The 12995-nt window shown below is 52.7% G+C and overlaps 1 protein-coding gene across 2 annotated transcripts in view; it reads right to left on the bottom strand.

The window, feature by feature from the left end:
- Positions 1-4680: 4680 nt before the first annotated feature.
- Positions 4681-12995, bottom strand: part of CLEC16A (C-type lectin domain family 16 member A) — a 123266-nt gene continuing 114951 nt past the window's right edge. For both annotated transcript variants that reach the window (XM_015409952.1, XM_015409953.1), the window contains one exon: positions 4681-6196. In XM_015409952.1, the coding sequence (XP_015265438.1) occupies positions 5847-6196 (350 nt within the window). In that variant the 3' untranslated portion in view covers positions 4681-5846. The remainder of the gene's footprint in view (positions 6197-12995) is intronic.

The raw sequence follows: 12995 nt of genomic DNA, 5'->3' as shown, positions 1-12995 counted from the left end.
GACTCACCCGGGGACCACTAGCAAAGCGGCGCAGCGGCGGGAACTTTTTGCCTCCTGGGGAAAGGGTGGGCGGGGCGGGGCTGGCCCAGAGGAGCGCGAGCGCTCTGGCGCCAAAAGACCCCTGCGGCCCCGGGGGAGGCTGAGCACCTTCCTGGAAATTTCGGTGGGGGCTGAAGCCCCGCCGCCCCCACGAAGATTACGCCTATGGTGTGACTGAAAGTAAGCGGCGACAGCCATTTTGTGAGTCGGCTCCACCGCCCGAGGCAGCCATTTGGTGGCTGTGCCAGAATTCCAAAAGGGCCCACAGGCTCAAAACGTTTGGGGATTTCGGTACTGGAGCATCTGAGCTGGCGTACTGATGAAGAGCAGGGTGGCCAGAGGCCTTGCCAACTTCACTGGCCGCTGCATGCTTCCTCAAGGAAGCCAAGACTTCTTTGTGCATTCTTCACCTTCTTCCCGATCACCAAGGTGACTGCAGAATCCCCAAGAGGAGCTCCAGAACTCACGGGTTTCCCCTCGGAAACACCCCCCCACACACACGTTCTTGCAAAGAGTTACGCTTTTCATTGCCACACGCACCCAATACGGTGAGACACATTCCCTCGGGTTCATTGCCTAGTGATAACCGGGAGAACTTTCTACAAGGAAGGCCCTGCAGGGTTTGGGATCTGTCATCAAGAGTATACCAACATGGCACGCCACTTTTCCTTTCCCCTCTCTCTGCCAACGGTCCATTTCCCCCCCCCGCCCACCAGGGAGAAGGTTCCGGAAGACAAACGGCAGCGGAGACTCCGTGGGACAGACCCCCCCCCCACAACGTGGCTTCCAGACTCTAGCCCCGAAGCAGCAAGTTCGACCGATTTTAAAAATACTTTTTCTATCAGCGAAAGGGAGGACTCCGTGACCTCCGGTCCGCCCCCACTGGCTCTCGCCAGAACTCTGATTTGACAAGCAGGTTTTCTAGGAATAAGTTAGAGGACGGCCAACTTGACGGAAAGGTGAAGGTTCACTTCCCAGCTTGTCTCTGACCGCAGCAGATGTTTTCCTCTTAAAGCCCCCTCCTAGGGAGAGTCCAGAGGCCTGCCAAAACAGCGCCTTAAAGACAAGCCAAAGATTCTCTGGCGTTTCCCAAAGTTTCCTACTCGCCGTGCCGCCAGGGAGAACTTGTTGCGTCCAAGAGGGGCAGGCGTTGGCCACTGGCCGCGCTTCTCTGGTATCGGCACCCGAGCAAGGCCGGGGCTGAGTGGATTGGACCCCAGAGCGGCTGGCGGCATTTTTTGCCGGGATAAAACTGCTAAGCTTCGAGCGGCTCCCAAACTCTGTTGACGTTTGTTTTGGCCCACCGAAGCAATGGATGCTCAATCGAAGCAGTTCTCTTTTCTGGCAAAGAACGGCAAAAAATAAAAATGAGGGCACAGATGAAGCGAGGATCCTCGGAGTATGGAAGGAGAGGACTCTAGGTTCACCTACACTGGGCTGACGGCCATTCTCTCATTCCCAGGAGACTCCTGGGGCGGTGTAGAGGAACATGCCTGCGAGGGCTCCCCCGGAGAATTCCCAGCACCCTCGCCAAACTACAAATCCCAAGATCCTACTGGGGAAGCCACGGCACAAGACCAGCCTATGTCTCTACACTCCATCTGCCTTTTTCTTTGGCACGGTCCGTCACAAGCGTTACCCCCCCTGCCCTGCTTGTTACAGCAATATTTTCAAGGCAGACTCAGAGAGCCAGGTAAGGATTCAATTCATTCTTACAGGCAGGAGCAAACCATCCCCCCCAACCCCCCCCCCGATTCCTTCGACTCCTCCAGTGGCACCCTGCCAAAGACCCGGATGCTTTCCAAGTAGTGTTGATGCTCCCGCATTGTTAAGGTGGAGAGCGCGTGCTCCCTCTAAGCTGTGGAGTCTTGTGAGCAAAAATTCTACTTGGTGAGCTACCGGCATTAAAGTTATGAGAGAGCGATTTGGCTCCTGCATGAATTAGTTTGCACTGGAGCCGTCCTCACTGAGCGAAGACAAAAATCTGTGAACCGGAGGCTAAAAAAACTGTGAGCTAGCTCACACTCAGTCAGCTTGGAGGGAACACTGCAGCAGAGTGACGTAGCAAAGGGTGCATGGCCAGGGGGGGTTCCTCCACTCAGGGGACTGCTGGATCAGACCAGTGAGGGTCCAGCATCCTGTCTCACACAGGGGCCAAAACAGATACCCTGGAGGGCCAACAAAACAAGGCAGAGAGGCCGAAGCCCTTCCCGGAGAATTCTTCCTGGCACTGGCGTTCACAGGTTGACTTCTGCTGAACATGGAGGCTCCCTTCCCTCACTACGGCTGGTTGCCAAAGACGGGCCTTTTCTCTGTGAATTCGCCTAACCCCGTCTTAAAGCCGTCTATGCCTGCGGGCCATTGCTACTTGCACTGGCAGTGAAGTCCACAGTTTAATTACTCATAAAAAAGCATAAAGCATGAAACTGCCTGTTACGGAGTCATACCCTGGGTCCATCAAAGTCAGTATTGTCTACTCAGACTGGCAGCAGCTCTCCAGGGGCTCAGGCAGAGATCTCTCCCCTCCCCTCCCGCCTGGTCCTTTTTAACTGGAGATGCTGCTGGGGATTGAACCTGGGACCTCCTGCATGCCAAGCAGAGGCTCTGCCACTGAGCCACGGCCCCTCTTGACAGCTCTCCAGGGTCTCAGGCGGAGGTCTTTCCCACCACCTCCTGCCTGGTCCTTTTTAACTGGAGATGCTGCTGGGGATTGAACCTGGGACCTTCTGCGTGCCAAGCAGAGGCTCTACTCATGAAGTAAAGAAGCATCTTAGGAAAGTAAGAGTGAAACATTATGGATTCCATTAAACAGGGAATAAAGGTGAGATCGTTGCACAAATAGGTACAAGTATTCACCCCCCCCCCCTCTTTCCTTCACTGCTAATAGGACACATTAGGGAGGAAGATTTGTTGGGCTACATGGGGCTTGTTTTCTATGTTAACTTTTTTGTGTGCAAAAAACATTAACAATCTTAACAATAATAAAAAAGAAGCGTTTCCCTTTTGTCCCCAATTTCATTGGATGTCCCCTCTCCAAATCAAATCCCTCTTCCCCAGCATCACAGCTTGGGCCTCTTGTGGTTGGCGTTTCAGGCCAAATCACGGAGGTGACGTTCCGCTCAGTTCTCAATTATTATCGCAAGCAGCGTTCCCTCTAAGCTGAGTCAGTGTGAGCCAGCTCACAGTTCTTTAGCCTCCAGCTCACAGATATTTGCCTTGGCGCATGAAAGATGGCTCCAGAGCAAACTAGTTGATGCAGCGGCCCAATCGCTCGCTCACAACTTGAATGCCAGTCGCTCACAAAGTAGAATTTCTGCTCACAAGCAGGGTTCCCTCTAAGCTGTGGAGTCTTGTGAGCAAAAGTTCTACTTTGTGAGCTACCAGCATTAAAGTGGTGAGCGAGCGATTTGGCTACTGCATCAATTAGTTTGCTCTGGAGCCATCCCTTCCTGAGCTAAGACAAAAATGTGTGAGCCGGAGGCTAAGAAACTGTGAGCTAGCTCACACTAACTCAGATTAGAGGGAACACTGTTCACAAGGCTCCACGGCTTAGAGGGAGCATTGCTTGCTAGCCACCTGGAACCACATGGAAAGGCAGGGTCTAAATATTTGTATGAATAAACAGAACAGCAGTTCAACACACTGCTTGTCCCTGAAAACGCAGGGGATGGGGAGGAAACGCTCCCAAAGACCCCTCCCTCGACGCATTTGACTCTGCCTGACCCCGCTGACCGACAGGCCATTGGCACGAGGCTCTGTCTCAACAGGACACTGAAATTCTGGGCTTGTGTGGTACAAACACCCCGAACCACTTGGAAGTGGAACATTAAGGGTTCTTGTAGAAACCTGCAAAATGAAATTCTTTGCCCAACAAGGGTTCTGATGGGCCTTTGGAAATTTTATTAAGCTACGCAGGTGGCTGAGGAAAACCTCCACAATCAGACACTGAGCCTCTAAATCCCAGGAGGCAACATCAGGGGAAGGCCTCAGCCTCTATGGACCTGCTGCTGGTTCTCCAGAGGAACTGGTTGGCCCCTGGGTGAGACAAGATGCTGGACTAGATGGACCCTCCCTGGTCTGATCCAGCAGGGCTCTTCTGATGTCCTTATGAGGGGAAGGCCTTGGCCTCTCTGCCCTGTTGCTGGCCCTCCAGAGGAACTGGCTGGCCCCTGTGTGAGATGGGATGCTGGACTGGATGGACCCTCCCTGGTCTGATCCAGCAGGGCTCTTCTGATGTCCTTATGAGGGGAAGGCCTTGGCCTCTCTGCCCTGTTGCTGGCCCTCCAGAGGAACTGGCTGGCCCCTGTGTGAGATGGGATGCTGGACTGGATGGACCCTCCCTGGTCTGATCCAGCAGGGCTCTTCTGATGTCCTTATGAGGGGAAGGCCTTGGCCTCTCTGCCCTGTTGCTGGCCCTCCAGAGGAACTGGCTGGCCCCTGTGTGAGATGGGATGCTGGACTGGATGGACCCTCCCTGGTCTGATCCAGCAGGGCTCTTCTGATGTCCTTATGAGGGGAAGGCCTTGGCCTCTCTGCCCTGTTGCTGGCCCTCCAGAGGAACTGGCTGGCCCCTGTGTGAGATGGGATGCTGGACTGGATGGACCCTCCCTGGTCTGATCCAGCAGGGCTCTTCTGGTGTTCTTAATGCTGCTTTGCCAGCAGCTGCCACCACGAAACAACGATATTCACTGTGTGAGTGAAAGTAAGCTGCGGTGGCCATTTTGTGGCTGGCTCCGCCCCCTGAGGCCGCCATTCCGTTGACGTTCCCAGAACGCCGTGTCTCAGAATTCCAGAGGTGCCCCAGGCTCAAAAAGGTTGGGACCACCTGACTTACTTCTTTCAGCTGCATCCTGGATTTACTGGTCCATAAAACACCCCTTCTGACGCCTGCGGGAGTTGCGGGGCCCTCCTTTAGGAAGGGGCTGGCACCAAGGGAGAATGCGGCAAAGACACTCCACCACACGACTAGAGAAATAGTACGCTAAAATAGTTTACATTCCTCTGAAATCCTTTTACACAAAAACCCTGCCAAAGATTCCCCCACACGCTCCCCCAAAGAAGCCCCTGAGAGACGCTGAGGAGCAGGGCCGTTCCCCGCTCTCCCAACCCCTTCCGTAGAACCCCACCCTCAACAGATGTGCAGACAGTCTCAGGTTCAAATGACCTGGCAGACAGGGAGGACGCGCGTGGATGAGGGCTAAAAGTCCACAGCGGGATAAATACGAGCAAGCGGGTCGGGCCGGAGTTCCCACAGACCGCTCGGGTCTTGGGGAAGTGGAACAAAACAGAGGAAAAGGCTGGTAGAAGAGAAGGAAGGTTTGCTCCTGTGCAAAAGCTAATTTCGAGGGGGCCCTCCCCCCTCCCTGTAAATCCGGGGTCCATCTGTCTTTCCTCCGGGCAAAAGTTGCAAGCAGCCCGCCTCGCCTCCCCCCACTGATTCAAAACAGAAAGTGTATGGTTTTCTCTTAAGTGTCCTTAACTTCGCCGCAGTTGCGGCTTTTGCAGATAACGCGGTTCGAACGAGTGGCTTTTGCATTAGTGGCTTTTCTCAGAAAGTGGAGAGACGAATCCCACAGGTCCTCCAAAACACCCTTACCGTTGTGTCCCCACACACACCCCTTTTCCGTCACCACCAGTGTCCGATACTTAGTCTCAGGTCTACAAGAGGGTCCTCTCTCCTCTTAAAACAAAACGTGGGATCTCAACCGTTTTTTAAAAAGAGACTCGGACGACAGGACTGTGGGGGGGTTACTACGGGTTCATTCAACGGGCTACGTTAAGCAGAGCGCCATCGCACTGCGTCTCCGTCATGGCTGCCCGTCGTCCGAATGAGAAGAGCTGCTCCCTTCCGCTTCTGTGCAAGCGTCCGACTCCGCGGACGGCGGCGGGGCGCAGCCGACGGCGAGGATGCAGTCCGTGTCGACCGGCGGGACCAGCGTCAGCGACTCGATGCCCAGGGAGTCTGAGCTGTTGGTGGCGATGAGGGAGATGGTGGGCTGCGGGGCGGGGATCAGGCTGGGGGACAGGTTGGCCGTTTCCACGTCGGTGTTCCGGCCCAGGCCCTTGCCGGATCTCGAGAGAGGTGCGGGAGAGTCGTCCGCGATCGCCAGCTGGCCGAAGGACGGCGCCCTGGGCTGCTCCGAAGCTGCTGTGTCCTCTGTGGAAGGGAACGTGGAAACAGAACAGACAACAACTTATATGCCTTCTGGCCGTCGCGTGCTAAAAACAGCACCAAGTCAGAACACTTTACAATAAGCACAAAGTAGGCAAGAGTGAACTTTAGAAGTAGGACTTCCGACCTGGTTACAAACGGACACAGCCCTCAGTCTCGGTTACCCAAAAATGAAGCACAAAGGGGGGGGGGACGAACCCAGGTAAAGGTAAAAAGCGCTTTCCTGATCAGTGCTGGGTGGGCAGCAGGACGAAACAGGATCCCAGGGCTACTCGGAACGGGCAACTAGTTCAGTGGAAGGGAAGAACGCAAAATGGAGTAAGCCACGGAGCAGGACTGACTAGAAATGCTCGAAAGCTGGCCAGTTTGGATCGTGTCCTGTTCACCAGTGGTGATCAGGTGGGCAATAAATCTGGCAGGCTCTTCAGAACCTGCAATGGGTCAGAACCCCGTAGACGGCGTGACGGTTTGCGGCCGAGGTCTCCGGCTCTCCTGTTCAACAGGAGCTTCCAGTATTCCAGGCTCTTCTGGGGGCCTAACGCTGGTGCAAACGAGGCAGATTTCCTGGGAGAGAATTTTCCCTATTGAGAATACGGAAGGAACGGGAGGTGTGTGTGCTTGCTAGAGAGAGAAATACCCGCAAGGAATCTTTCCTAGACAGAAGGATGCCTTTTTGCCTCAAAGGCGCTCTTCACGTGAGACCCACATCAATTCCATGGACATTTCCCCCAACCTGGCGAGTGGCGACATTTATTAGTTCGCTGAAATGCCGCCTTTCTCCCCAGTGGAGAACCAAAGCGGCTCACATCGTCCTCCGCTCCTCCATTTTATCCTCACAAGAACCCTGTGAGGTAGGTCAGGCTGAGGGCCTGTGTGACTGGCTCAAGGTCGCCCAGGAAGCTTCCGTGGTGCTAGTACAGATTCGAACCTGGGCCTCCCACGCCCTAGTCTGACGCTCTTAACCACTACGCCACGCTGGCTCACTGGGGATAACTCAGATCAGGAAAGCAACACTGGGTGTGCAGGGGGTTTAAGCCCCCCCCCTGGGGGTCCTGAACCCGTGCACGCGAATCCCAGAGGGACTCCTTCCAGAAGGGGCCACATCGGGCCACCTGTGGACCAGGGTAACCGAGCCTTCCATTTTTTTCATTTGGCGCTCCTGAGTTCTCTAGCCCTGGAGCCACAATTTTTTGCTTTTCAGTGTGCCATCTGGTTACGGTATTTCTCTGCACGCAGAATATCATCTCCCATGGGAGCGAGAAGGACCAATTTATCCAGCGGATTGAAACTGGCCCCTTCCAAAAGCTCCCTGCTGTGACGCTCCTCTCGCCTGCCTGTGCCAGATTCGATTAGAGAGACTTTAAAACGATACGGTCAGTGCTGAGAACAATGAATGAAACGGGGAGGGGAGAAAGACTCGTCGCCTTTCTGGGAAGATCCGTGAATGAGTGAGAGAGGAGTCTGCTAAAAATAAGTATTCCCACGTCACGCCATTCATATATTAAACATAGCAGTGGCCATTTCCTGGCAGGTCGACACATTAGGGTTTTGTTTTTTTGGTGACCTGAGCAGAGGAAATGAGCTAAGGTAAGAGACAACGCTAAGTAATACCTGGCTCTTGTAATGTGTCATTTCTAGGCCCGGGACTTGGACAGAATGTATTTTGCTTTCCTGGAAGATTTGTTTCATACTCTTTTTTAAAAAACGAACCGTCTTCATTATTCCTCTATATCTCTTCACACTGGAGCAACTGGGGGAAGCTGGGTGAACTAAAAGTTTTGGTTTCTAAGGGACACAGACCCTCCGCCCAAAAAGAGATCACAAATCTTCATGACGACTAGTGGCAATTTGGTTCTCCATGGTATGGGGCTGAGTCACAGACCTTAACTGTATACGTACTACCTGATCTTTGTTGGTTTTTAAATTTTATTGTGATGTTGTCTAAATGTTGGGAGTCACCGCGAGACCCTCTGGGTGAGCAGCGCCTAAAAAAAATATCTAAATAAAAGTGCCGTGTGGGTCAGCTTGGCAGGTTTGAAAGCATACAGAGAAGAAACAACTCGATCGCCGGCTCAGTGGAAAAAAACAACCCACCAGCAACCAAGTCACGTAGCAAATACCTGCTAAAAGGACAACAAGCTATGAACAGAACACAGCTGTGAACGGTAAGCAAAGGCTTTAACTCAAAGGCCTCTTGCACCAAAACGGGGAGTTCTGAGGGTTTGAGAACAGGACCCTGTTCTTGCAGCTACAAAATCCTGCAATTCCTAGTCTTATTACATTGCTTATTAGATGTTTCATACCCGTGACTCCATTGACTGACGTTGTGCAATCCACTTTGGAGTCCTGGTGAGGGAAGTAGACTAATAAATAACGTAGATAAAGAAAATAAGAAAAACAAAACATCTGAAAGGCTGCCTGAAGGGTAATACCAGACCTCTACCTGCTGAGGGTGGGCAAAAAAATTCCATAAGTAAGGTTGCCTGGCCACTGCAGGAGGTTGGGGGGATAGAGTTGCCAGCTCCAGATTGGCGAACTCCTGGAGATTTGGGGATGGAGCCTGCAGAGGACAGGGACATCAGTGAGGTGTGATGCCACATAGTCTTCTATCCTCCAAAGCATCCCTTTTGTCCGGGAGAACTGATCTCCATAGTCTGGAGATGAGCTGTAATTCCGGGGGGATCCCCAGGCCCCACCTGGAGGCTGCAAACCAAAGAGAGAGAGAGCACGGGATGGAGGTAGAAAAGGAAACAAACAACCGTGATGTATCTGCACCCCCAAAAAGTCTTCACAGACTTGAAAATTCGTTTTCCAGAATTCGGTTTACTTGAAGAACGAACCGTGCATATTCTATCTCGTTTCGTGTATAACTTTATCAAAGTGGATGGCGTTGATGACTGTTACTAGGAGATATGACTAGAGTGGTTGCCAAAATGGATTAATATTATATAGGTATTTCAACGCCACCCACTTCGATAAACTTATACATAAAACGAGATAGAATACGCATGGTTCGTTCTTCAAGTACTAGGAGATATGACTAGAGTTATTACCAAATGGATTAATAATATATAGGTATTTCAACGCCACCCACTTCGATAAACTTATACATAAAACGAGATAGAATACGCATGGTTCGTTCTTCAAGTACTAGGAGATATGACTAGAGTTATTACCAAATGGATTAATATTATATAGGTATTTCAACGCCACCCACTTCGATAAACTTATACATAAAACGAGATAGAATACGCATGGTTCGTTCTTCAAGTACTAGGAGATATGACTAGAGTGGTTGCCAAATGGATTAATACTATATAGGTATTTCAACGCCACCCACTTTGATAAAGTTATACATGGAATGAGATAGAATACACATGGTTCGTTCTTCAAGTAAACTGAATTCTGGGAAAAGAATTTTCAAGTCTGTGTGATGACTTTTTTCGGCACAATACATCATGGTTGTCTGTTTCCTTTCTACCCACCTGGAGGCTGGCATCCCTGTGAGAGACAGGCGAAAGCAAGGCTAAAGAATGTTTCTGGAAACCCCAGGGATGCAGGAAAATACAAATATTTCAGAGAGAGTCCTCCCTCCCGCCTTGTAATGGCCACATCTGAGCTTGTGCGGACGTTGTGCGAAGGAATAACAACGGAATTCAGGTGCCATGCTGGGTCTCTGCGGAAGCCCAGATGGCAGAGCCTGCTTCTCGCCATCCTGGGCACGGAGGGAGGGAAAGCCGGACAGGGCAGGCAAACAGACCGCAAAGGCAGGGAAGACAGCGGACAGGTAAGCATGCAAGGAAGAAACGCAGAGACAACAAAACCACAACAGAGGGGAGACCCGAGAAAGGGAATATGGAAGTGGAGGCAGCACAAGAGAGGGGGGAACAACAGCAGGGTGGGATTTCCCCTTCCCCTGGAAGCACCGTGGTGCGTGTCTCTCTTGCTCCTCACTACCCCCTGCGTCGCAGAAAGAAGCTTCCGTGCAGGCGAAACCAGAACTCTGTACCGTGTGCGGAGCTCCGTCTGCCGCTGCAAAAGAAGCTTCCGTGCAGGCGAAATCAGACCTCTGTGCCGTGTGCGGAGCTCCGTCTGCTGCTGCATGACGTGCGAAGGGACTGGGGGACTTCCACGAGGAGGAAGAGCCGTGACTGCTTTCAGCGGGAGAGGTGAACAGAGAAGCTGGGAACGGCCCAGAGGAAGAGGGCCGGCCTACTTGTGCACTGAGCCTGCCTGCAGTTGAGTCTTCCTCCCCATGGGGTGCCAGGGGGCTCCACAGCCCAGCCCCCTCGCCCAAGCTAAGCAGTTTCTGGAGACCGCACGTGGATGGGAGACTTCTTTGGGGGCCCCCTGCACAGCCTACCCACCCTCGGTTCTATCATGAGCGGAGTTGAAATTTCTCAGAAGAGGCACCACCCCAAGGGATAAGGCCTGCCATGCTGGTTACTAGTTTCTGCGGGCACGGGAGAACATGGGGGTGATGCTCGCTTGACATCTGGGGTAGGGGGCGGGGGGGGGGGAGGACCAAACGACATGTGCATGGAGAGACCTGCCTGGAGGGGTCTGGAAAGGGTGGATGCTGCTGCAGCCGGAACGCTTAAACCCAGTGTCCACCGTCAGCCTCCGAGATACTAAACGCCTGCCGCCGTCCTTTCCTGCCAGGCCTTACTAGAGGGAAACACACAGCGAGACAGATGAACACACGATAGCCTTTAAATGACCGCTGGGAGAGGGGTGTGGGGCGGGGAGAGACACAAAGCAGACAGCAAGTTAGATTCGCGACAAGAACCAACTTGGACGATCAGCAGGGCATCCCAGTCTCTCTCTCTCTTTCTCCTCCCGCTGCCCTTTCTCGTTCAAAGCCTGCACGGATTACACGGAGGGAGAGGACCCCCACAAAGAGGCGCACCCCCTTTCCCTTGAGAACGGGAGCCTCGTCAGGTCAAAGCCACTCTGTCGCCAGACGTGCACACCCCTCCAAACGCCAAAGCAGTGGGCAAAACGTGCATTGACTTGGTGACCTCCTTTAAAAAAAATGAAGCCAGAGCCATCTTTTACAGATTTTCTGGTGGGTTAGCAATATTCCAGGCCCACTTAGCGGTCATAAATCGCAGGAGCCAGCTGCGTCTCCCCCCCACCCCCAAAGCTGGCCGTAAATCAGAACGTAGGATAAATCTACCCTGTTGGCTAGAGATGGGAAGGCTAAAATACGGCACTTGGAAGCCGGTCAAACCTAATTGCAGTGTTTTTTAAAGGTATCCAGCAGTGACCACTTGACTTGGGAGTGGGGTGGGGGGGAGAAGCCACAAAGTTCAGAATGCAGACCCACAGCACAAAGCTTTTTTGGGAAACATCGGAATTTCGGGGGCTTCCTTCACAAGTGCCGCTGCAGCCATGAAGGAAGTGGAGACAAAACCATGTTGGTTCCCACCGCCCCACCCCTGGAGTACAAAATCGCAGGGCTCGGTTCCAAAGAAGCACCTAGCCGGCTTGGTGCCCACGAGAGGATGTTTCTCAAACCACCACCTCCTCTTGCGTGGCCACAACCCGTCTCACAACTCTCTTTTGAAACCCCGGCGGAACTTTCCAAAGAAGATTACAGCAGGGCTCCTCCATTGCCCTTTGGTGAACCCCAAAGCAACTCTCTGGACCTTTGCCCGGTGCTTTGAGATTCAGGTACATGCAAGCCGTGCACGCGTGTGACGGCGATGTGCCGATGTGAGGTCTGGTGTGGGAGACGAACCGGCCGGGAGGCTGGGTCAAACAGAGCTTGTGACAGCAGGGTGTGCGTGGTAGAACGCGGGTTCTACAACCATGAGGTGTGCATGTGTGGGGAGGGAGAGAGGGGGGGATACAAAACTGGAGAAGCAATGGGAGGGAAGGGGGTGTCGGCCTTTTCCCCATCCCCAAACTGCCTGCTCTTACTGGCGTCCGTCTGAACCAAGCCGGGAGAAGAACGCTTGGGGAGAATTTTCGGAAGGGAAGAATTTGGCGCTCTCCATTTGCCTGCGGTTCGTTCAGGTGCCTTCCATACATTACAGTTCCCTGCTTGACCAGTCTAGCAATCTTATCGTTGCAAATCCCTTGAGGTGGGGAACCAGCAACTTGGGGTAGACAACCCAAAGCCCAGCAAAAATAGAAACTCTGAATGTTCGCCTTCCAATCCAGCACAATATACTCGGCATTCGTTCTCCACAATGAGCTGTGTCCTCCGCCCCCCCCTCCGAACCAAAATACCCCAAAGAAACAGCTGATCGGGAAAGCCTGCCGGTTGCTCTTAACACCTGGCATTTGCTGAGAAGCATTCATCTAAAACGGATGCGCTAATTAAATAAGAAAAGATACAGGCGTACTTAAGAAACAAGCTGAGCTCTTCAACTAATGAGCCATCTATTGCACTGTCTTCTCCCTTGAGTCTCTTAGGATCACAGAGTGGGAAGAAGAAGAAGAGAAGGAGGAGGAGGAGGAGGAGGAGATTGGATTTATACCCTGCCCTTCACTACCCGAAGGAGTCTCTTGCGAGGTTTGCAAGCAACAAAAATTTCCGGTTGCAGGGATCTGCTTTGTTTTGCAAAGGGGGCTGGCCTCCTAAATGACAGAACATTGCTGTGGCTTCCCTGGGGAGAAGGATTGCTTAACCCGCAAATGAAGCAATTCCACCAATTCAGCAACTGTCTTCTCCATAGCAGCTGAGAGTTCAAAGGACCTACAATGAACCTGAGATTACGAATCACTATATGAGAGAGAGAGAGAGAGAGAGAGAGAGAGAGAGAGAGAGAGCGAG

The sequence above is a fragment of the Gekko japonicus genome, unplaced genomic scaffold (assembly GCF_001447785.1).
Source record: "Gekko japonicus isolate JY-2015 unplaced genomic scaffold, Gekko_japonicus_V1.1 scaffold78, whole genome shotgun sequence".
NCBI lineage: Eukaryota > Metazoa > Chordata > Lepidosauria > Squamata > Gekkonidae > Gekko > Gekko japonicus.
Note: the sequence above shows the minus strand (reverse complement) of the source record. Positions and strands in the feature narration are given on the sequence as shown.